Below are 23,892 nucleotides of genomic sequence, written 5' to 3' on the forward strand. Positions count from 1 at the left end.
CTATCCATAAAGTTGTGAATATTTATATGTCCCACCATCAGATCAATGTTCTTTCTTTGTTTCTGCAAATATAATATAAAAGGTTCCCACTTTTTTCCAAAATCCCTGTTGTCTTTTTCCCCATCTTGGATCAAGTCAGGGTGAACCAATTCTAATCCCCAACAGCTGAAGTGGTAAAATAACCTCCTGCCTCCCTTGCATGCAGAGATTTATGGGAAGAAGAAGAAAATACTGTTTTCTTTCATGTCGTTTGAAGGGTACTCAATATGTGTTCATCATATTCCCAGGACAGTTTACAAAAGCAAAGCCAAGCCAAAGCATAAAAGCAGCAGCAACAGAATAGGTAGCATCATAGAGTAACTGTGCCCCTGAAAGACCAGGTGCGCAGCCTGGGAGTCATTCTGGACTCACAGCTGTACATGGAGGCGCAGGTCAATTCTGTGTCCAGGGCAGCTGTTTATCAGCTCCATCTGGTATGCAGGCTGAGACCCTACCTGCCCGCGGACTGTCTCACCAGAGTGGTGCATGCTCTGGTTATCTCCCGCTTGGACTACTGCAATGCGCTCTACGTGGGGCTACCTTTGAAGGTGACCCGGAAACTACAATTAATCCAGAATGCGGCAGCTAGACTGGTGACTGGGAGCAGCTGCCGAGACCACATAACACCGGTCTTGAAAGACCTACATTGGCTCCCAGTATGTTTCCGAGCACAATTCAAAGTGTTGGTGCTGACCTTTAAAGCCCTAAACGGCCTCGGCCCAGTACACCTGAAGTAGCGTCTCCACCCCCATCGTTCTGCCCGGACACTGAGGTCCACGCCGAGGGCCTTCTGGCGGTTCCCTCACTGCAAGAAGCAAAGCTACAGGGAACCAGGCAGAGGGCCTTCTCGGTAGTGGCACCCGCCCTGTGGAACAGGGAAGTTTTTAATCTGTGATATTTGATGTATTTTAATGTTTGTTGGAAGCCGCCCAAAGTGGCAGGGGAAGCCCAGCCAGATGGGCAGGGTATAAATATATTATTATTATTATTATTATTATTATTATTATTATTATTATTATTATTATTATCGTGCCCTCCTGGCATAGAATCACAGAATTGAGAGTTGTGACCATGAGGGTCCCAATCCCTGCAGTGTAGGAATCTTTTCCCCAACTTGGGGCTTGAATCTATGACCCAGAGATTAAGAGACTCCTGCACTACTGACTGTATAAACGTAGTCAGCAGCACGGAAAACAAACACCATTCAGCATATAAGCAACATCCAGAAGATTTAAAAGCCGGTGGAAATAAAAACACAGTTGGGTGTTGAAATTACAGCATTGACACATTTCACAGTTGGGGGTGTGTCACATCTAAGGTCACCACTGTGAAGAAAGGCTGTAATGTACCCCACCATTTCTGTAAGCCAGCCTTAAAGGGTCTTTAAGATGCCCACCTGGGAGAGGGGACCAACCTGGCCAACTGATTCTAGAGCTTATTGGTCGGAAAGATCTGGGGGGGGGGCACCCTCTCCAGGAGACGGACAAGACTTTTAAAATGAGGAGGAACTAAAGCCACAAAAGACAAGAGTCGGGATTCGAGATGATCTTAACAGACTGGAGAACTGGGCCAGAGCTAACAGCACAAATTTCAACAGGGACAAATCTTAAGGTTCTGCACTTAGGAATAACCAGCTGTGCAAATGCAAGATGGGGGGACAAGGAGTCCCTGCAAGTAGCTGCTAACATCATTAACACAAAATTATTATGAAAGAACTGTTTGTCAGAGTTCAGAAAAGGAGTGCAAACATTGGATCTGGTTATAATATTTGCTCGATGACAGCTTGGCCTAGTGGACAAGCCCAGAAGTGAAAGAAAGATTCTCCGATTCTATAACCTCTTCAGCACAAAATATATGTTGCCCGTTCATGTAATGCAATTTCACAGAAGTGTTCATGCACCGATTTCTGGCTGATGCGATTTGTATTGGCAGAATGCTCCAAGTCTTATCTCTCCCAGCTTTGACCCAAATACTGGATTCCCATCCTGTTTTCAAACCGTTGGAGTCTTTGGAAAGGTGACACATTCTTGGCCCTCATGGAATAAATGCAAAATGCTCAAATAGTGTACGTGGTCATCATGCTCCACTTGTGGCAAATACAGTGTGTGTAAAGTCTGCTACTTGGAAGTTTTGGAAACCAATTTGCCTTTCTCACATTAGTTCCTCACATGTAGATATCCGATTATGTGCGCAGCTTAGCCCAAATAATTGAGATTTATGTACATGGATGAATTGAAGATACTGTGGTCTGAAAAAGGAAGTAAAGATGAGACAAGCAGTGGTCAAATCCCTATCAATTGCTTCCTTGCCCAGAATTCAAAAAGGAATTTTAATCCTTGAAAGAATAGAGCATTACAGACATAAAAGGGATAGTCTTCAAAGAAGGAAAGTGAGCTCTATGGAGACTCATCAGATGTAATTATGATTTTAAATTAGGCTTAATAACCATTTGAGTAGTATACTCCAAGGGTTGCTAACCTTTTTGGACTTGTGGACACACTTTAAATTTTGAGAAAGTGCTGTGGGTTCCAGCCACAAACGTGCATTACACAAAATTAGAGGGAGTGTACCTGACAACCTCATGCTTGATGTGGGAAGTCAGCTGTGATTTCCCAGTCCTGCCCACACCGCCAACAATATTGTTGCTCACACACACACACACACACACACACACACACAGTCTGGACCTTTTGCCAGAATTACTAAACTCTGCAAGCATTTCTTTCCATTTTTAATCACATTCTAGAAAATTGTTTGTTTGTTTGTAAAAGCATGTCTATAACGCAAAATCACAAAATATCGGGGTGGTGTGTTCAACATCAAAACATACAACATCATTTAAAATAAAAATACAACTACCATAATTAAAGTGGCTGGTTAAATAAAAAATAAGAAATAAAAAAGCAGCAAAGGCCTGTCAGAATAAATTTCAACCAGTAGTGTATGAAACAGGAAAATAATTTTTTGCAACAACGTAAATTTGGTGGTAGTAATCTTCCTCAATTATGAAAGTTATTTCATTCCATTATTTGATCAATATTTTCCTTCCTTAACCATGCAGTCAAAATTCCTTTTTTCAGCTGTTTGAAACCCACAATGAGATTTATTCCCTAAAACATGAGAATGCTGTTGTATGTGTAGCTCTGAATGTTTCCAAAGCTCTGCTGAAACAGAGATTTGATTTATCTTCGCTTGCATCTAGACCTGCTATGAGGCTAAAATCCAGACGGATGATTTTCAAGTTCCTTAATTTCCTCTTTCAGATTGCTCAGGGCAGGACAGCCTCTGCAGAGATACTGACACTGTGAGCTTTTCCTTTGATCTGTAAATTGCTTCTCCTAAAACCTCCACCACCATAGTCAATAACAAAGCTGGCAGAAGGGAGACTCTTTCCTGCTGACTCTAGTGAGACTTAATGGTTGGAAACCCAAGCCGTAGGCACAAACTCCTGCATCTTATGGTGAAGACACCTGGTTCACCAAAATCATAAATTTAGCTCCAAAATTTATCTCGTTCAGTGGTTTAGGTAGGAAAGCCCATTGCACCTTGCCAAAGGCTTTATAGCAGGCATGTCAAACCTGCGGCCCTCCAGATATTTTGGACTACAATTCCCATCTTCCCCAACCACTGGTCCTGATAGCTAGGGATCAAGGGAGTTGTAGGCCAAAACATCTGGAGGGATACAGGTTTGACATGCCTGCTTTATAGGTATTCAGTGAGAATACCGATACTGGCCTCATATAAGAATTATGTTTAACACCTTCACCTCAACAGATCTATAACCATCTTACCTGTTGACCATGAACCTAAAGGGTGCCAAATCAGTGGTTAAACAGAGGATTTTGGATATAGGTTTCCAAGAGCTTCAAGGAGTTGGGCCAATGATCCTTGTGGTTAATTTCATTGTACACAGGTTCTACATTGACAATAAAGGTATTATTATTAGTGGTCCTTTCCAACTCCAGCTGGACCATAAAGAAGGCTGATCGCCGAAAAATTGATGCTTTTGAATTATGGTGCTGGAGAAGACTCTTGAGAGTCCCATGGACTGCAAGAAGATCAAACCTCTCCATTCTGAAGGAAATCAGCTCTGGGTGCTCACTGGAAGGACAGATCCTGAAGCTGAGGCTCCAATACTTTGGCCACCTCATGAGAAGAGAAGACTCCCTGGAAAAGACCCTGATGTTGGGGACAACAGAGGACAAGATGGCTGGACAGTGTTCTTGAAGCTACAAACATGAGTTTGACCAAACTGCGGGAGGCAGTGGAAGACAGGAGTGCCTGGCGTGCTCTGGTCCATGGGGTCACGAAGAGTCAGACACGACTAAACAACAACCAACTCCACAATTCTAGGAAAAAACTAAAAACTACTACAGAGACCCTGCTCCCCAGAGTCATTGGGGTTACCATACTTCCCCTGCAAAGATGGAATGCCCTGAATTACAGGAAAGCTTTCTCTGTGCCAAGACTTAATGCCCTCCCTTCTAATTTATTAGATGGCAGATACAATAAAACCTCAATGAACAATAGATGTTGCCCTTGTAACAATGCTGAGGTAGCACTGACGTCATTTCTTTCTGTAGTTATTATCAAGGAGGTAGGAGAGACCTAATATATCCTATTATACAGCTCAACCCTGGTAGCTGCTTTGAATCTCTTGTGATCACTTTCCTTCGGGGCTCCAATGTGTCAGTCACGGGACAAGCGGCAAAGGTTTTTTGATATGGCCATCCTTATTTGACCTATTAAGGTTGCTTGATACATATATTTTTCAGTATTATATTTCTGTGTAATTCAGTTGTATTAATGTGACTTTTTATTGATGTTATCGCTAATTGTTTTAAAACGTTATGATGATCCGCTGACTGCAAATAAATTTTAACATCTGTCTCACAGAATCTGCTAAGTGCCTCCTCTTCTGATAAATAATGAGCTATGGACTTAAGGCAAGCTATCAATACTGCTGATTTCCTGGGTTAATTAAGCTTATGGGTCTTTCTGAGCCTAAATCCTTTCTCAGTTTCAGCAGCACAACTACTCTGTCTGGTTTCCAGGATTTAGGCAAATCTCCTCTTTCTAGTATTTTATTAAATCACCCAAATCCATACTAGGTATTTTTTCTCCTTTTTAACTAACATCTAGTATTTCTGGTTCAGGGTTCAGATGACACACTAAGTCAAACCACAGCTTAGTCCACAGCAATGCAGTTGTGGCAGGACCAGAGAATGTATAAAGAGGCCGTGAACCCGGGCATTTGTGTTAATCCATTAATTGGTATCTGAAGAAATGTGCATGCACACGAAAGCTCACACCTATGACAAACAAAGTTGGTCTCTAAGGTGCTACTGGAAGGAATTTTTTTAATTTTTTGTTAATCCAAGGTTTGCCTTAGTATTATGGGTGAGCAAGCGCTACGTCATAACCTAATTTCCAGGGAATTCTGACAGGAATGACACTGGGCTGCCACTGCTTGAAATGGTGGCAAGGCTTTTTATTGTTAGTGGAAGGAAGAAAAGCCTTGGTCACCTTGATTTTAAAGATAAGATCCCCCGCTCCTCTGCAAAATTAGAACCACCCACTCTATAAAAATTAATACAATCTTGGGGAAGGGGCACCCCCCCCTGCAAAACTTACAAAAATATGTGTGTTGAATACTTTGCCAAGGCACTGACATCAATCACTTTCATAAAAGTTTTCCAGGTAAAAAGATCTCTTCAAACAAAAGGTGCTTATCCATTTTAGTGTATCGTTTTATTTGGTTCCTTGTTTATTTGGTTCTTTCCTTGTTTTAATATACAGAGCTATTTTTAAAAAATAAAAAATTCAGTAAGAGCTAAGAAAAGCAGTGGCAGAAGTGCACCTTAAAAGCAGAGTTAGCCAATGAGACATCCTCAAGAGGTTGTACTACAACTCCTATTATCCCTGATCATTCACCATGGTGGCTAGGGCTGATGGGAGTTGTAGTCCAACAACTGGAGGGCATGACATTGGCTACCCCTGCCTTAGAGCTTTCTGCTTGGGATGGTGGTTTACTGTATCTTTTTTTTAGATGAACATTCTCTTACCATTTGTCTGGTTTGTCCGTGGTTGGGCAGACCTAACAAACAGGAAAGAGAATAGAGCTCGTAAGACACCAATTGCTTTTCAAAGAGAAAAAATAAAAAGAAAGCACAAAAATAAAAACAGCATGGCTAATGTTTGAAAATGACTCACTTTCCAAAACAGGAAACGCTTTCACATTTGCTTTTCTTTGGTAAATATATGAGATTAGCTCCTTAAGTGATCTAAAAATAATTGCAAAAATATTTAAATATACTGTCCATCTTTATTAATGGCAATGAAAGCAGCAGGAGAAAGTGTGCAGTAGTTATAGGAAAGCACTTGTTGGCTTCCTTACCTGCTGGCTGGCCAGCCGGCCAACCAACCAACGAGCCTGCCTACCATTAGTTATCTGACACGCTGAGGTTTGACTCAGCTCAGCTTAACAGAGACTGACATTTTACTCTGGAAAACATTGGAAAAATCCTGCTATTTGCAGGGCAGCCTCAAAAGGAGGCAGGCATTGAGCCATTCACTCTGAGGCATCGTTCAATGAGGGATCTGAATTAATAATCCAACTCCTGCCCTCTTAAAAATAGTTCTCTCTCTCTTGGTTGGACATAAAATCAGTTTTATATGTGGTTAATCAGTGAAGAATTATCCTACTTCTAAAAAAAAAAAGTTTGGGGAGTGGAGCAGAAATCTTTATTGTGTTTCAGTCTGTGTCTTGGTCATAAGGGAGGTGTTTAGTACCAGAACAGAGTTCACATTCCTTTCACACAACAATCCATTCCTGGTTTCACTGGGACCCTTTCTGTTTTTGCTATTGTCGAAGAATTGGGAGCCTTGCCAATTTACTGCAAGTCAGGTACCAACTGAACACATTTGAATAGGGTGGAAAGGGTGAAATGGCTGCTGAGGGACACCAACGACTTTGTTACCTATAAAGTAGGTAACTGGCAGGTAAGATCAGGAGGAAGGAACTAGACAAAATAGCAGTCAACTGCAAAGGGGATTCGGATATTTAATTTGGCACGTCTCACCTGAGAATCTTCTGCTAGTCTATTCTATTTAATGCAACAAATAATTTTAGTAGCTGTGACCGTGGTTTTATTGTATGTCTGTGCCCAATGATTTTTATGGTTCTTGTTATTGCTGTTTTTCCCTTTCTCTTCTCTTTTTGTTCTCCTTCTGAATGATGTCATGGCCTATGGCTAGTGCAATAAAAAGTTTGATTGGAATTGGAATTGGAGGTACTGATTCAAATATACGCCTTTCCCACCTCTGAATCAGATGGAAGATCTATTTAGTCCAGCATCCCTTTTCTAACAGTGTCTTGTGAGATGGCTCTGGGGGCCCATGAAGTAGCAGTTCTCCACAGATACAGTTATGTAGATATGTATGCATTTGTTTATTAGATTTATATACAGCCCTTCATCGAAAGATCTCAGGGTGGTTCACAAAATAAAAGCACAACATAAATAGTTAAAACAAAACAACAACTCCCCCCACCCAAACACATTTTAAAGGATGTAGATTATTAATCAGCCAAAGGCCTGGTTGAAGAGGAATGGTTTTGCCTGGTACCTAAAGATACATAAAGAATGTGCCAGATTAACCTTCCTGAGGAGAGCTTCCTGCAAACAAGGAGCCACTGCAGAAAAGACCCCATTCTTGTTTTGCCACCCTCCAGACCTCATGTGGAGGAGGCACATGAAGAAGGACCTCAGAGGATGATCTCAGCGTCCGGGTCAGTTCATATGGGGAGAGGCGGTCCTTGAGGTATAGTGGTCCTGAGCCGTTTAAAGCTTTATAGGTAAAAACCAGCCCGGAAACTAATTGGCAGCCAGTGCACAGTCAGGCTAGGATTGGGGTTATATGCTGAAACCATCTTGCCCTGGCTGCCAAGTTCTGCACCAGCTGAAGTTTCTGAACTGTCTTCAGAGGCAGAGGTTAGACAAGAGCATAGACAACAGAACTTAGGTTGTCCCTGTACAGACTGGGGTGCATCTGGGCTACCAGCCAAAACTGATGGAAGGCAAGCAACACCACTAAGGTCACCAAGCCTCAAGAGACAGCAAAGGATCCTGAAGGAAACTCCAAGCCACATACCTGCTCCTTCAGAGGGAAACCCCATCAAGAGCAGGCAGTCGCCCAGCCATCTGGTCTAGGGAACCACCCACAGTGCCTGTGTTTTATCTGGAGTTGGCTCTCATCCAGTCCATTACCAAGGCAAGAAAAATCCACTGCCATACCTGCAATGTAAAGGAGGCAGCATACTCCAAAACTCCAGATAACCCCTCTCAGCAGTTTAATGTAGATGTTAAACAGCATGGGGGATAAATATTGAGCCCTGAGGAACTCCACCTTGAAGGCTCCACGGGGCTGAAGAGCACTCCCCAAGCATCTCCCTCTGGGAACGACCATCCAAGTAGGACCAGAACCACTGGAAAGTGGTGCCACCTTCCCCCAACTCAGACAGCCGCTCCAGAAGGAAACAATGGCTGATGGTATCAAAAGCCAACTGAGAGGTCCAAGGAGAATTAACAAGGTGCTGGAGCCGATGCAGCTTGTTCCTCCACTTTTCAACATCACAATGTATCAGTATATTGTGCTGTTTGGCTGGTGATACAGTCCCATTCTGGACTGTAGGAGTTCATCAGATCCTTAAGCATCTCACACAAGGATATCTCCAGCAGCAAAAACAGACCCGGAGAATTTCATCTCTGCATCAGGCACTAAAGAAGACCACAGGCTGCCTCTCATCCAACAGCTGTTTGACCAGTTACATCCTGCCGCCATATACACCGATTTAGATCACAGGAGCATGATGATGAATGAAAAATGGCCTTCCAAACCTGCTACGGCCACTTGAAATGCACGCTCAGGCTGCTAGGCCTTTGTAACTCCTCTTAAGTGTTCCGGCAGTTCACGATTTACAACCTGGACAACATTCTGATAAACCCGCACATGCTACAGCTCCATGTTAAGCAAGTTCTCCTCTAGAGGCTAGATCAAACAACTTGGACTGAACAGGGTTCCTTGGGCAGATTTTGACATCTCTTGGTGTGCTGATGGATTGCTGCAAAAATGGAGCGGCATTTCAGAGTGTACAGAGCAATCCATCAAGTCTCCAGGGACTTCTGGTGGCCTCAGGAGAGAGAGCTCCAAGACAATGTATGAGACCCAAGCGTGTGCAAAAGACAATGCCCATTGCTCAAACGGTTTAATGCAGGCGAAGCCAGAATGCTGGTCAAAATCTAAACTGCCTGGAACCAGACTATCTTAGAACTGCCTCGCCCCTTATGAATCCCCCTGGGGACTTTGCTTTTCCCTCTTCTCCCTACCCCAAACCTGCCAATGGATGTGCAGCTCAAATTTCTTCCCAGGGCTGAACGTATCTAAGTCCCTCCAAGAGGCAGCCTTTGTCTTGACTGTGGAAGTAAAAGCTGTCTTCAGAACTGAAGCAGCACTCCTGGTTGGGAGGGGAAGGGAAAGAGGCCAAGGCGCTACAGATCCTGGCCCTGCTCAGCTCCAGCCTCCTCCTCCCTTGTAGCAGTACTTTCCACCTTGCTTAAGCTCCGGTATTGGGCTGGAGCCTCAGTGAGCCTGTGCCATCTTGCCCTTCTCCCAATATCTCACCACAGCTCAGGCACGGGACACAGTGCTAGTGTGCCTGTGCGTGGCAGCACCGGAGGCCCCAGATCCAGCCTTCAAGAAAAGTTGGACTAGTTTTGACAGTAACTCAGTTACTGGGCTTTCCACAACTGATACTGTAAACCGCCCTGTGATCCTCAGATGATGGGCAGTAAAGAAATAAATGAAATGAATGAATGAATATACTCAGCTGCCCTCAGTGTTCCATTGGTTATAGAAACAGGGATCTTTGTCAGGCCACTTTTGGTCTCTCTGTTTTTCACATACTGGTGCCAACACTAAAGTATACAAAACTCCATTTTTTTCTGGAGCTAACATCATTTCATGCCTAGCATATGCAGTAGGCATTAGACTACAAAATTTGATGAAGAAAGGAATAAAATTAAATGAAGATGGCATCAGAAACTACTATTTAGAAAGCGACTCAATTCAAAGTTCTGGTTTTAAATTTTAAAGCACTAAACTTGGCATCTGGGTATCTTAAGGATCTCTCATTCATATATTCTTCCCCGTAGGTCCATTTACCATCCACAGCTGAGGAATCAATGGTGAGTAGCTACCAGGAGAGGGCTCCTTTTTTTGTAAGGTCCCCACAATGTGAAATGACCTCCCAAAGTCCATCAGGCATGGATCTCAAACTGTAAATAATAAAGCTTGACTAACTTCTCTGTTCCTAGTAGATGCCCACAGTATCTTCTTCGATCGTAGAACTTGGATCAAGCCCTTCAGATGTTGAAGAGACACCTGCTCAAAGAATTTCAGTGATTGCTCTTTCAGTTTTATTATTTTAGTGCTATTCCTCTATACGCCTGATATTTTGTGATACTGTGTGCGTGCATAAATGTCTAGTTAATTCTTTTAAAACTTATGTTGAGTTGCATATCCCTCCCTCACAAAAGGTGGCTAAAATTTAAAAAGCAAGATTGTGCAATTCAAGATAAGAGGAGACTGAGAGGAGATAGGATAGCCATCTTCAAATATCTCAAGGGTTGTCACATAGAAGAAAGAACAAGCTTGTTTTCTCCTGCTCTGGAAGGTAGGACCTGAACCAGTGGATTCAAGTTACAAGAAAGGAGATTCCAACTAAACACCAGGAATAATTTTCTGATAAGAGCTGTTCAACAGTGAAACGGACTTCCCTCAGAAGGTGGTGGGCTCTCCTTCCTTGGAGGTTTTTAAGCAGAGGTTGGATGGCTTAGTGGAGATTCCTGCATTGCAGGGGGTTGGACTAGATGACCCTCAGGATCCCTTCCAGCTCTCCAATTCTATGATTATATGAGACCATGTTCATCTCCATCCTCATTTAGTCAGTGAAAAAGAATCTAAGCACGCATGAGGTAATCATGATGAGTGTATTCTATTCCAACCTAAAGTGAGCAGCAATTCCTTTCCTAGTCAATGCATTTCTCGGCCTTATAGGGCTACTGCATCATTGGGTGGCAATTATGCCATATGCTCCTATTGGCAAAAACAATTATGCTTTGTACTGCTTGTTCTTGAGGGTTTACTACCACAACACACTCTTGATAGACAGACCTGAAGACTTATTCTGAGGTGTCATACCAAGATGAATCACCAAGGAATGGCAGCTTAGTTGCTGATTAAAGCTGTTAAGAATGGAAGCTTAATTAATGCTTACTACTGTATACTGTTTGTACATTTTTTCTACACCTATATGCACATATTCCTGCCAGCTGAGGATGAATCTTCATGAATCAGGTGAAGTACACTGGAATCCATGGCAGTTGTGCTATTATACGTACATTTGCTAAGCTGTCCTGTAACAGACAAGCGTGGCTATCCTCCTGCAAGACTCTTTATTTTGAAATGTACATCTCATCTTTTTGCTCAGAACAGTCACCCAAGGCAGAATTCCACCTATACAGGTTTTCTTCTGCACAAAATTCCAAGTTGCTGTTCTTCACCTATAAAGTCTTAAATAATTTTGGCCTTGCAAAATATCAGAAAATATCACTGCTGCCTGAAGCTACCACATCTCCCAAGAAACTACAGCAGGCGTGATGAACGACCAATCTTGTTTGCCAGATACAGCCCAAGGCCTCCTCACCCTGGCACCACAGTCAGGCTTTTAAAAACCTACCATTGAAGCTTAAGTGAGAGGCGGCACTGGGAAAGTTGCCACTGGGTAAGGAAGGGTTAAACTTTATCTTTGCATCTGCAACCCCCCTCTCCACCCTGCTCCACATCTAGGCTTTACATTTAGATCCCACTGCTCCATATTTAAGGGGTTTTTTTGGGGGGGACTCCTATTGGCTTCAGTAGGAGGGTTTTAAAATCTGTAGTAGGAGCAAGGGCCCTGTATTAACTGTGCATGTCTGTGCGTATGTTAAGATTGTATGTGCATGTACACATTTGGTTGTGTGTTAACAGCATGCAATAATGCCCATGTCTGGCCCTATCCACTTTGGATCCAGGTCAGGCCCCCAACAGCTTTCAGCTGGGGCAATGTGGCCCTCGGTCCAAAAAAACAGTTCCCCACCCCTGTGCAAAAGGTTGTGTACAGCGAAGGTTTGGGTGACTGCTCTCTAATTATGAAAAACCCTTCCTCCAGAAACCTTCCAAAACTCAAACATGTCAGAAGGTTTGCTAAATCAGGATATTTTTATCAGCTGCAGTTAAAACTGATAATGGTGTGTTAATACCGCATGGGAAATTATGAAGGGAGGCAATGTGTTTAAAAATCACGCAAACAACATGTACACACAATACGAAATGGGTGGTCACAAGCACAAAGAAGCAAACTTGAAAAGTCAGCGGATGAATCAAGAAAAAGTTACACTGTCCTAGCAGAAGCCGAGCACGACTCTGTAATCTTACCCTTGCTTGGCATCAAAAGGCGCTTCTTCACGGGGCCTGGTAGAACACAGTGAACATAAAGATCAACAATCAGATGTGCATTAATTCACAAGCTTAACTTAAACAAATGACATGTTGTCTGTGCAGGTGTTTGCTTGCTTTGTCAAAAAAATTAACAGGATAGCACATTTAGGATAGCCGAAGCTATGGTTGTATGGTTGGGAGGGAAGCGTTCAACAACTTCCACATTCTTAGGTATCTGGAAATTTTATGCCGAGTGTTGCAGAGGAAGGCGACCAAGAAGATCAAGGGTCTGGGAACCACGCCTTATGAGGGACAGTTGAGGGAGTTGGGTACGTTTAGCCTGGAAGAGAGGATACTGGGAGGAGATAGGATAGTCATCTTCAAATATCTAAAGGGCTGTCACATGGAAGATGGAACAAGATTGTTTTGTCCTGCTCTGGAGGGTAGGATCCAAACCAGTGGCTTCAAGGTACAAGAAAGAAAATTCCAACTAAACATCAGGAAGAACTTTCTGACAGTAAGAGCTGTCCGACAGTGGAATGGTCTCCCTTGGGAGGTTGTAGCACATTTCGCCCTTGTGTCCTGAGTTTGAGTGTCTTCAAAGCCCATGACACCTTTGGTAAAGGCTGTTCTCCAACTAGAGCACTCCCAGTAAGTGGTTTACAATTGTTGAAGTTTATACTACATTTTTTAAAGACAGTCTTTAAACCTCTTTTGTTGACCACCAGCATTACGCTTTCCATTTTTAAGTTCGGAATAGAGTAGTTGCTTTGGAAGACGACCATCAGGCATCCACACAACATGACCAGTCCAACGAAGTTGATGTTGAAGAATCATCGCTTCAACACTGGTGATCTTTGCTTCTTCCAGCACACTGGTGTTAGTTCGCCTGTCTTCCCAAGTGATGTGGAAAAATTTTCGGAGACACCATTGGTGGAATCTTTCGAGGAGTTGGAGATGGCGTTTATAAGTTTGTGTAAAGGAGTCACTACTCCATGTTTTATGGGACATTGTTCTAGACATAAATTTCTTCCCACCTTCATATTTTGCTTAAGGCAAATTGTATATAGTTAAAAGGAACACATTTTATCCAGCATAGAAAAGGATTCTCAACCACTATCACCACAATGAAGTCTAAGTGTGCTGGGTGCTCTCTTTCTCCACACTACTAGCCTCATTTCTTCTCTGATGAATTAAACAATCCTAGGCTAGATTTTAAAGATCAGAAGCCATGATATTTAAGGGTGGATAAAACACAGGAGTTGTCCTATAGCTATTTCTATATATTCAAAAAGAGGAAAGCTCTGAAGCACCATCTGGCAATAGCAATTGGGAAGAACACATTTTTCAATCAGAAAGTGTTAAACAGTTCTGACAAAAGCAATATTAGAAACACTGAAAATGAAAAGCCACCAAGACAACCAGTCCTGCAGACTTAAAAATTAACCTGCAAACACTGGCAACAGGCAACACCAGAAAATACTTACCATCCATCCCATTTTGTTGTTCGTAGTTTCTTTTTCCCAAGATCGTTGGCGAGCCATTGTTAATCACTGGCGTAAACTTAGCACAAGGCACACTGTTGAGGGAGCCAGACAAACTCTTAGCAGGATCAGGTTTCAGAGAGCAGGGATGAGATTCTGTATGGTGAGAACAGCATATTAGGAGCATATTACAAAGGACACTGGCAGACTCCTTTGTTTAAACCCAACTCTGACCCAGTCGTGAATAAAGCAGGAAGAAGAGGGGTGCCACATTTTTTTAAAAAAAGAACAAAATATGTATGCAGGTGAGAAAGGCTGAAACCTGCCCTTCGCATTACCTCTGCGCCCAAGCACTTCCAGCAAAGCTAATTTTTGGTACTGGAACTCAGCTGAGGAGGAAATTATTTGGGGTTGCAGATTATGAGAAGGTAAATTGCAGGCAGGCAGAGAACAACCCCATTTCCATTAAAATTCAGGAGGGCATCAGCCACATTTGTGTATTTGTTAGTGATCACATGTAGTTTGAACCTTTATTTAATGAATGAACATGAAGGCAGAAAGAACTGAAAAGTGAGGCCAATTCACCCAAGGGGCTGGTCTCAGAATTTTTTTGAAAACCTGGATAATGGCATTTCAGATAATGAAAGCACAGATATCTTCTGTGTAGGCCTTAACAACTGTTATATAAGAAAGCAAAGTTTTATATCAAGTCGATACCAGCCACCCCCAACCAGGCGTACCCTCCAGATCTTATTCATTTCGGCCCTCATCACCACTGACCATTGGCAGTGCTGGCTGGACCTGCTGTGAGCTGGACTACAAAATATCAAGAGGGCACCAAACTGGGGAAATTAAGGGTGGGGCAGTGGCCACATTTCTAAGACCTGCAAACTCCATGAAAGCATAGAGTAGTAGAATGAAGATCAGAGCTCAAGGTTTCTGGAAAGCAGTGTCAAAGCAGGGGTGGTTAACTTGTGGTCTTCCTGATGTTGTTGGGACCCTAATTTCCACCAACTATAGCCAATAATCAGGAATGGTGGGCCCACCAGCCCCTGGCCACAGATTAGTGGTCTGCATTAGGCAAAGGAAGATATTTTTCTTCTACGGTTTGAGCAAAAATCGTAATACTAGAGGTACAGAGAAAGCTGCATCTTCTTGTTACCACACAGTGTCCTAACATCCCAAAGAATAGAACCAAACAAACTCATGGTAACAAAAATCTCCAGTCAATGATCCTAGGAAAAATATGATTTCCTGAGCAATCACTAACTTGTATTTAATAACAGAATGATAAGTCAAGAAAACACAAGCTCCTAAGTCATTTTTGATCTTGAAATTCAATTTCTTTTCAATATAATTTCAATATAATTCAATATAAATTTTTCTTTCGATTTTTATTTACATGCTGTCTGCTTACGATCAAAGGCTGACAAATACATCATTTCCCTTAAGTACAAGCAGTGCTTTGCTTTGTTTATTTAGGAAATGTATACATGCTGCATAGCCCTCCCAAGGTGGCTTACAAACATCAGAACATGTGATGCAGTTTTTGAGCTACATACGAAACAAGGGTGTGCGTTTTGGCAGGAATCAGACCCTACAGTAGAAGCAGCGCATAGACACTTAGGCTAAGAAATAGGCGTGCTCATGTGCAGTTATTAAGGAGAGAAAGAAAGCTTTTTAAAACAAGGGTGTCCTTCCAAGATCCGTGTTTCTTTGCGTGTGGTTCTCTCTCTTTCTCATTCTCACCTATATCCTTCTATTTGTATGATATTTATATCCTGACATTCTGTTCCATCCAGCATGAGCCAGAAAAAGCATCAAACCAGGGAGCATGCAAACAAGGGCCGCTGGCTTAGTTACTGGGATCAATAGTGGTCAGGTGCAATCTGTATATTATGGGCATCCCATGACTTTCTCCCATACAAGCAAAATGTCATTTATTCCTATGGAGAAAATTAAAGTTAGGGCCAATGTTGTGGTGTGGGCAGAATTAGCTGGTGAAACAGAGTTGGTAGCACCAGAAGGGAGTCTGGGTTAACCCTCTTCTGCCTGTCAAATATGACACTTTTTGCTCGTGAATAATATTATACTTGAAGTCACCAAAATGCATGCATATGGGTCAGCAGTCTATTTACCTAGATACCGAAGTACTGCTTCTAAAGGTTTTCTGACAGCATGTTTTAATAGCAACAAATCTTCTGAAGCTTCTGGTAAACGAGATGCACCTGGAGACAATATTGGAACAAATAATACTTCATTTACATGCTAACAAAAAAACTAACAAACAGCCTTTTTGACATCAAAGCCAGAGTTTTCTGAAGTAGTTCAATGTAAAGGAAATCTGCAAAAGGAATGCACAAAAAAATAATATTTAATACAAATTAGGCCTGAATCACAATGTTGGGAGTATATTCCCAGCCCCTAATAAAAGTACTCTTGCCCAGCTTGGAATGTACTTTTACAGGCTTGGTGGGAGAAAGTCAGGAGTTTTCTTCACCCACTCCCAGATCTTTCACTGCTGTACTACAGGGCTGCTAGCTCCAATTGTGAGCATTTTAGAGCTTTACCATGGCTTGACAAGCTATTTTACTCTCTCCCCCATTTTTCTTCCTTCTGCTACCCCAGTTGCTCTCAACCACAGAGAGGTCGAGCGAGTCAGAAATTTGCCTGATTTCTTTAGGTCCCATTTCCCTCAACTAATCTCAACTTAACTACCACCACATGCAATTAGGATATGGGGTAACTATGCCCCTGAAGGACCAGGTGCGCAGCCTGGGAGTCATTTTGGACTCACAGCTGTCCATGGAAGCGCAGGTCAATTCTGTGTCCAGGGCAGCTGTTTATCAGCTCCATCTGGTACGCAGGCTGAGACCCTACCGGCCTGCAGACTGTCTCGCCAGAGTGGCGCATGCTCTGGTTATCTCCCGCTTGGACTACTGCAATGCGCTCTACGTGGGGCTACCTTTGAAGGTGACCCGGAAACTACAACTAATCCAGAATGCGGCAGCTAGACTGGTGACTGGGAGCAGCCACCGAGACCACATTACACCGGTCTTGAAAGATCTACATTGGCTCCCAATACGTTTCCGAGCACAATTCAAAGTGTTGGTGCTGACCTTTAAAGCCCTAAATGGCCTCGGTCCAGTATACCTGAAGGAGCGTCTCCACCCCCATCGTTCTGCCTGGACACTGAGGTCCAGTACCGAGGGCCTTCTGGCGGTTCCCTCGCTGCGAGAAGCCAAGTTGCAGGGAACCAGGCAGAGGGCCTTCTCGGTGGTGGCGCCCGCCCTGTGGAACGCCCTCCCATCAGATGTCAAAGAGAAAAACAGCTACAATATTTTTAGAAGACATCTGAAAGCAGCCCTGTTTAGGGAGGCTTTTAATGTTTAATAGATTATTTTATTTCATTTTTCTGTTGGAAGCTGCCCAGAGTGGCTGGGGGAACCCAGCCAGATAGGCAGGGTATAAATAATAAATTATTATTATTATAGGATGAGAAAGACTCACATTCGGCCTTGATTGCTCCACTGTTGATAGGCATATGAGGGTGCCGTGCTGCGTGCCACGGACGCAAGATGTCCCTGCATAATCGTCTGGCGAGTCTGGTCAGCTTTGTAGTATGGAGATAGAAAGCTTGTCGCGTTTTCATGGCAAACTTGGGGCTCCCATTGTTCCTTAAGGATCCACCGTGAGGACTCTGGGAAAAGGAAAATTTGTGAGGAGGAACCTTGGTCCACTTTAGACCTTGCCTCATCTTTTTTTTATTTTGGCCTAAGCAAACACAGTGGTGAACTGCGGGTTGATTTACTAACTGAATATGGTGACTGTGCCTACCAAATTGTTTCGATTTGGCCCTGGCCGTTCTCCATCTAGCCGTGTAGGCATTTTCAAGCCTCCATATTTCTTCCAGTATGTCCAGCAAGATGCACACAGACGACACTGCATGTTAGGGGGACCCCAAGAATACCACTGGTGAGATTGCGTCACTGGGAACAGCAAAAGCAGGTATCAATTAGGACTCATTTGCATGCCGTATCTGTTGAGACTCTTTACCACTGCAAAAGATAAACAACCTAGCTTTCCAATATATGACAGCAGCTCACTTTTACAATATATGGCAATAACGGCTTACTTTTGTGTTATAATAGGAAAAGTACTTTGCCATGTTCATAAGCATACTAATAACTTAATTTTAATAGCACATTTAGAAAATGATATGTTTAAGCTAGTTCTGGAAATGGGGATCCGTTTCTGCAAGTGTTTTTGCTCCATCTGTGCCATTTGCATCTTTCCTGAGTTGACTAGCAATACACCCCCCCCCCCAAATACCTACAGGGCAAACTGCTTTGGTCTTCAGAAGGCGCTTCCCACGGCTACATGGAAAGCTGGGCAGACTTTGTGGCACTGCATTGTGCAGATGCAGCAGTCTAGCAAATACATTTATGGCTCAATCTTCTACGAAAACTAGAAGAACCAGTCAAGACCAGTAACCACACAGCTTCATTATGTGAAACAAAGAAAATGTTTTCTGCAGTGCTTCCTTTCTTATAACAAAAACGGATTACTGACTTCCAAAACAAGAAGTGAGAAAGTGCAGCCTCCCTAGTACTGCCCTATTTTTAGCATAATGCTCTAGAAAATTACCTTCTTCATACTACTCCCCTTGTGAGTTTACTCAGCGAACTGGTATATAAAGAGATTAGAAGCTATATCAAAGTACTACTGTGGTGAGATAAGTACAGAAGGTGAGCAACCATCCCATTAATAATTATCTGCAAGATAATTGCACCAATTTTATAATTTGAGGGTCATGTTCACTGTGGAATCGTGGCACCACCGTCTGGAAGGTCTGTGCTGGGATAAATCAATATTCTTTCTAAAGGCGCATCTATCATCTCAGATAATTATCAATGAAGCAAATAATTCAGCAGTGACACAATGGGTGTGGTTTTGGCTGTGTGGTTTTGGACTAGCTGCTCTATGACAAGAGTGAGCACTTGAGAGCACTAGAGGTGGGATACGTTTCCTTTCTTTTTAAAAACCAACCCATGGTATAAAATAGGACGATGGGCTGGGAAATCTTTCCGTGTCTAGCCTGGGCAGTGGAGTAAGGAACCATGACCTGAGAATCTTATGTGCAGAGGTCAAGAGCCTGCTATAGCTCCTCGGCAAAAGGGAGTGAGAAAGGGAAGCAGAAGGATGCTTCAAGAAACAGAAGCAGGAGTGTTGTGCTTGTTTGTCAAGTTAAACATTGTTTGAACTGTCTCCCCCCCCCCCCGACCCAATTTTGACCAAGCCCTACTGATTTACATTATGTATTTCCCTGTGGACACTTTGTGATCCACTCTAGGTTCTTGACATAGGCTAAGAAATACATATAAATGAAACTAAACAAGCCCTAGAAGTTAAGAAATTGTGCCAAAGTTTTGCTCCTAAGTAACACCTCCTTTTCATTCAGTATCTTCTCGTTATCAATAGCCTATTATTATGTGATAAGGGTTGCCAGTTCAAGTCCCAATGCCAGGTCTAGAAATCTCCATATACTCTCCTAAGAGGAATCTGCACCTGCCAAGCTTGCTTTGGGGATATCGATATGCTGGGATTCTAGCATCTTCAGCTTCCTCTTCCTTCTGGGATGTCTGAGTGCAGTCTTTCCCCTGGCTTCAGATGGCAATCCCCCTGTCCTTAGTCTCTTCCATTACTGCACCAAATGATGCCAGGGGACACAGTGACAGGACCAGCCCCATATCAGACAACCACTTCCTGTCCTAGTGGTACTTCTCTTAGCAACTTGGCACAGTCAACAAGCCAGGCTTCTCCAGGAAGCAGGACAAGAGGAGAGGTGGTGTTTGGCCCTCAGTCACAGATTCAAAAGACAGTCACACCTTGGATCCCAAACACCTTGGTATTTGGAGGTTTTGGCTCCCGAACGCCATAAACCTGGAAGTGAGTGTTCCGGTTTGCAAACTTTCTTTGGAACCCAAACGTCCGACGGGGCTTCTGCAGCTTCCTATTGGCTGCAGGAGCTCCCTGCAGCCAATCAGAAGCTGCACTTTGGTTTCCAAACGTTTTGGAAGTCGAACGGATTTCTGGAATGGATTCCATTCGACTTCCAAGGTACGACTGTACTAAAAAGAAAAGGGCACACAAGACTGGACTTGCATCCCCCCACGGGCTTCTTTTTCACAGGGCTACATTCACAAATCACTTACTATAGCAGCTTTCGCAGGCTCGTCCTGTTCCCGTGTTCTGTGCCTGAACTCCTGTACCATTTACCACTCCTGGCTTGATATTATTTACATTGATCTGGTTGGGGTTTGGCTTGTTACTTAAAGAAATGAAAAACAGGAAATGGGTGGTTAGTTTATGGGAAGAAATGCCATCAGCACCACCAGGCGCCTTCACCTGCCCCAGCTGCAACAAAACATGTCTCTCCTGTTATCGGCCTGTATTGCCACAGCAGGTGCTGTAAGTCTCCAATGGGTTGACTTCACCCCTGAAGGCACACTCTTCCAATGTCTCCTAAGACAAACAGATGCCAACAACCAAGGGAACATGCAATGTTCTGATGATACATTCAGACATGGCAAATAAATATTGACTATCTCCCATTTCTAATACTTCTAACATAAAATATTTTCACTCACTTAAGAGAAGAATGTAGTGTACCCAGTCCCCCTCCTCTTCTGCCAAATGAAACTGTCAACCCCCCAGTCAAATCCCTTAGTGCTAAATGGTTCAAGAACTACATAATTGAGAAGTAACAGGTGTCTAAAAGCTATACGCCCTCCCATCAGATGTCAAAGAAAAAAACAGCTACCAGATTTTTAGAAGACATCTGAAGGCAGCCCTGTTTAGGGAGGCTTTTAATGTTTAATAGATTATTTTATTTCATTTTTCTGTTGTAAGCCGCCCAGAGTGGCTGGGGAAACCCAGCTAGATGGGCAGGGTATTAATAAATTATTATTATTATTATTATTATTATTATTATTATTATTATTATACATGCAGTTTTAAACTTCCAGAAGTTCCACAGGCATTATTGAATTTTCATCTACATCTCAGCAAAACAATGTATCACATTCATTTATTTATTTATTTTTATCTAACTTCATTTGTTCTTCACAAATATCTTCCCTTCCAGGAGTTCTTCTATCAGTTGTACTTTGGAAATGATTCTATTGGCTTTCCATTATTTGTGCTTTTTGTTTGTTTGTTTGTTTAATGTTTCCTATAACCTGGCTTGGAAAGATCTGTGTTCTGAAGAGTGGGATATAAATAAATGCAATAAAGAAATAAATAGTAAACATTGCACCAATGTTACATTATAGCATATTAAATACACGATCCATTTTTCAAAGAGGAATAGAAGATCAACAATTTACAGAAAAACCGACAGCTATCTTCATCCCTGAATTTGAGTTTTAGTTTTGAAGAAATAATAACAATAATAATGTCAGGGTTGGAGTCAGACGCAGGTCAGTACAAAAGACATACAGCTCTGCTGTCAGTGAAGGAAACGGCATAAAACTCGGCAACACTTCCCAGCAGGTCTTGCCTGTGTCTGTTCACCACTGGCCTCTGTTCTGCCCTCCTCAACATTCTGCGCGTTCTTGGATACCAAGGGGAAGGGGAGCTTATCACAGCAGGAGGGGGAGACTCCATAGATTCTTCTGCAGCCTCTTGACCCCCCTCCTCTGCTTCAGCCTCGGAGTCTGAACTGCTGCTCCCTGTCTCTTCCTGCCCACTAAACCCTGTTGCTCCTTCAACATCCAGCTCCGCCCCCCAAGTCTCTCCCTCTGACCTCTCCTCAGTGTCCCACCACCAATTCCCTGAGCTCTGAGCCATCTTCAAAAAGGGAGGAAAGAACAACCACCAGGTAACTACGGATCAGTGAGCTTGACATGAATACCAGGAAAGGTCCTAGAACAGATAATTCAGCCTGTGAGCATTTAGGAAAGGATGCTGTGATTATAAGACTCAGCATGGGTTTCTCAAAAACAGAGTCATGCCAGATGAATCTCATTCCCTTTTGTGATGTCAGAAGCTTGGTGGAGCAGGGGAGTGCTGTGGACATAGCATATCTTGATTTCAGTAAGGCTTTTGACAAAGTCCCCCATGATATTCTTGCGAGGAAGCTGGCAAAATGTGGGTTGAACAAGGCAACTGTTAGGTGGATTTGTAGCTGGTTGACTGACTGCACTGAAAGAGTGCTTGTGTATGGTTCCTTGTCATCCTGGGGGAAAGTGACAAGTGGGGTGCCGCAGGGTTCTCTCCTGGCTCCGCTGTTGTTCAGAGTCTTTAAACACAACTTGGACGAGGGAACTGAGGGGATGCTCAAATCTGCAGAAGACAACAAACTAGGAGGGGTAGCTAATGCTGTCCAGCAATGGAATGGTCTCCCTTGGAAGGTTGTGGACTCTCCTGCATTGGAGGTTTTTAAGCCGAGTTTGGATGGCCATCTGTCATGGATGCTTTAGCCAAGATTCCTGCATTGCAAAGGGGGTGGGGTGGGGCTAGATGACCCTTGGGGTCCCTTCCAACTCTACAATTCTATGATTTTCTTATTCTACCCACAGTGCCCCCATCTTGTCAGAATTTAGCCACAGTACATTGGCCTCCAGCTCATTACTGAGTTCAGGCAACTGCACAACTATACCTGACTTACGAGGACAACAAGAAATACAGTTTGGTGTCATCAACATGTTAATGAAACCTCACTTCAAATCCTTTGATGATCATGGCCTTTTTTTAACAGCTATTAAAGTTGCTTGCTCTAACTCAACATGATAAAGCTAAAAATCACTTAAATCAGAATTCAGTTAGAATGCCTGCTAGAAGAATAAGTTTTTAGTAGGCTCTGGAAGTTGAACAGGGAATCATGACTTTGCTGTGAATTGTTTCTTTCTTAAGAGGGAGTGGGAGAAAAGGATCCCTTGCTGTCCCCCTCGTTTGATCCCGCTACCATTGGACTGAGGATGGGACTCTTGAGGGGGTGGGCAGATTACTTGATGGGCTCTGGGGTAGCTAACCCTCCTCTTGCTTGGGTACTCTGTATTGTGACGGGGGAGGCCTCTCATGATGCACAAGTGGAATAGGTGCTCCTGCCAGAATATGAAAGACAGGTCGTTGGTAACGTGGTCACAGGCAAATTGGTTACAGGGGTGACCGGGTTATGCACCTTTTGAGAATTCATCTACTCCTTCTGCACCTGTTATCTGTGAATTCCTTCCTCTGGTTTCTATAATGAATAACACATTTCCTAACGCTGTACATTTATTTTTAAAGGTTCCGTAATCGTCTGAATTTACAGCACAATCCTATGTATGTCTACCTGGAAATGAAGTCAACAGGCTTTAGTGGGACTTACTGTCACCGTATTTGTAGCCTTACAGTGCAGGTGATACTAAATTGTTCAGGACTATTAGAACAAAGAGAAGCTCCAAAGGACCTATCAAGATTGAGTAAAATGGGTAGCGCAATTTCATATAGGTCTTAGCTGGCGGTGATTGATCAGGAATGAGACCTTGGGGTGATTGTGGATAATGCGATAAAGATGACCATGACAGCTGTGAAAAAGGCAAATTCCATACCAGGGAGCATTGGGAAAGGAAGTGAAAGAGATGGGGGCTCAGCTGGTAAAGAATGAGACTCTTAATCTCAAGGTCGTGGGTTTGAGCCACACTTTGGGCAAAAAGATTCATGCACTGCATTGGGTTGGGCTAGATGATCCTCGTGGTCCCTCCCAACTCTACAGTTCCACGATTCTATGGAAAGAAAACTGCTCATATCATGATGCCATTATACAAATGTATGGTGTGACCGTGTT

The 23,892-nt window shown here is 43.1% G+C and overlaps 1 protein-coding gene across 9 annotated transcripts in view; it reads right to left on the reverse strand.

The window, feature by feature from the left end:
• MTA1 (metastasis associated 1) overlaps positions 1 to 23,892 on the reverse strand; it is a 57,363-nt gene that overhangs the window by 3,013 nt on the left and 30,458 nt on the right. For 3 of the 9 annotated variants that reach the window (XM_035103338.2, XM_060278074.1, XM_060278075.1), the window contains 7 exons: positions 20,276 to 20,391; positions 17,898 to 18,049; positions 17,571 to 17,760; positions 16,199 to 16,288; positions 14,064 to 14,216; positions 12,574 to 12,609; positions 6,105 to 6,136 (listed from right to left, as the gene is read on the reverse strand). In XM_035103338.2, the coding sequence (XP_034959229.1) occupies positions 6,105 to 6,136; positions 12,574 to 12,609; positions 14,064 to 14,216; positions 16,199 to 16,288; positions 17,571 to 17,760; positions 17,898 to 18,049; positions 20,276 to 20,391 (769 nt within the window). Of the gene's footprint in view, positions 1 to 1,049; positions 14,217 to 16,198; positions 16,289 to 17,570; positions 17,761 to 17,897; positions 18,050 to 20,275; positions 20,392 to 23,892 lie in introns of those variants that run through there. The other 6 variants (XR_004691821.2, XM_035103335.2, XR_009558073.1 and 3 more) reach the window with 6 other exon arrangements.

Source organism: Zootoca vivipara, chromosome 8 (assembly GCF_963506605.1).
Source record: "Zootoca vivipara chromosome 8, rZooViv1.1, whole genome shotgun sequence".
Taxonomy (NCBI): Eukaryota; Metazoa; Chordata; class Lepidosauria; order Squamata; family Lacertidae; genus Zootoca; species Zootoca vivipara.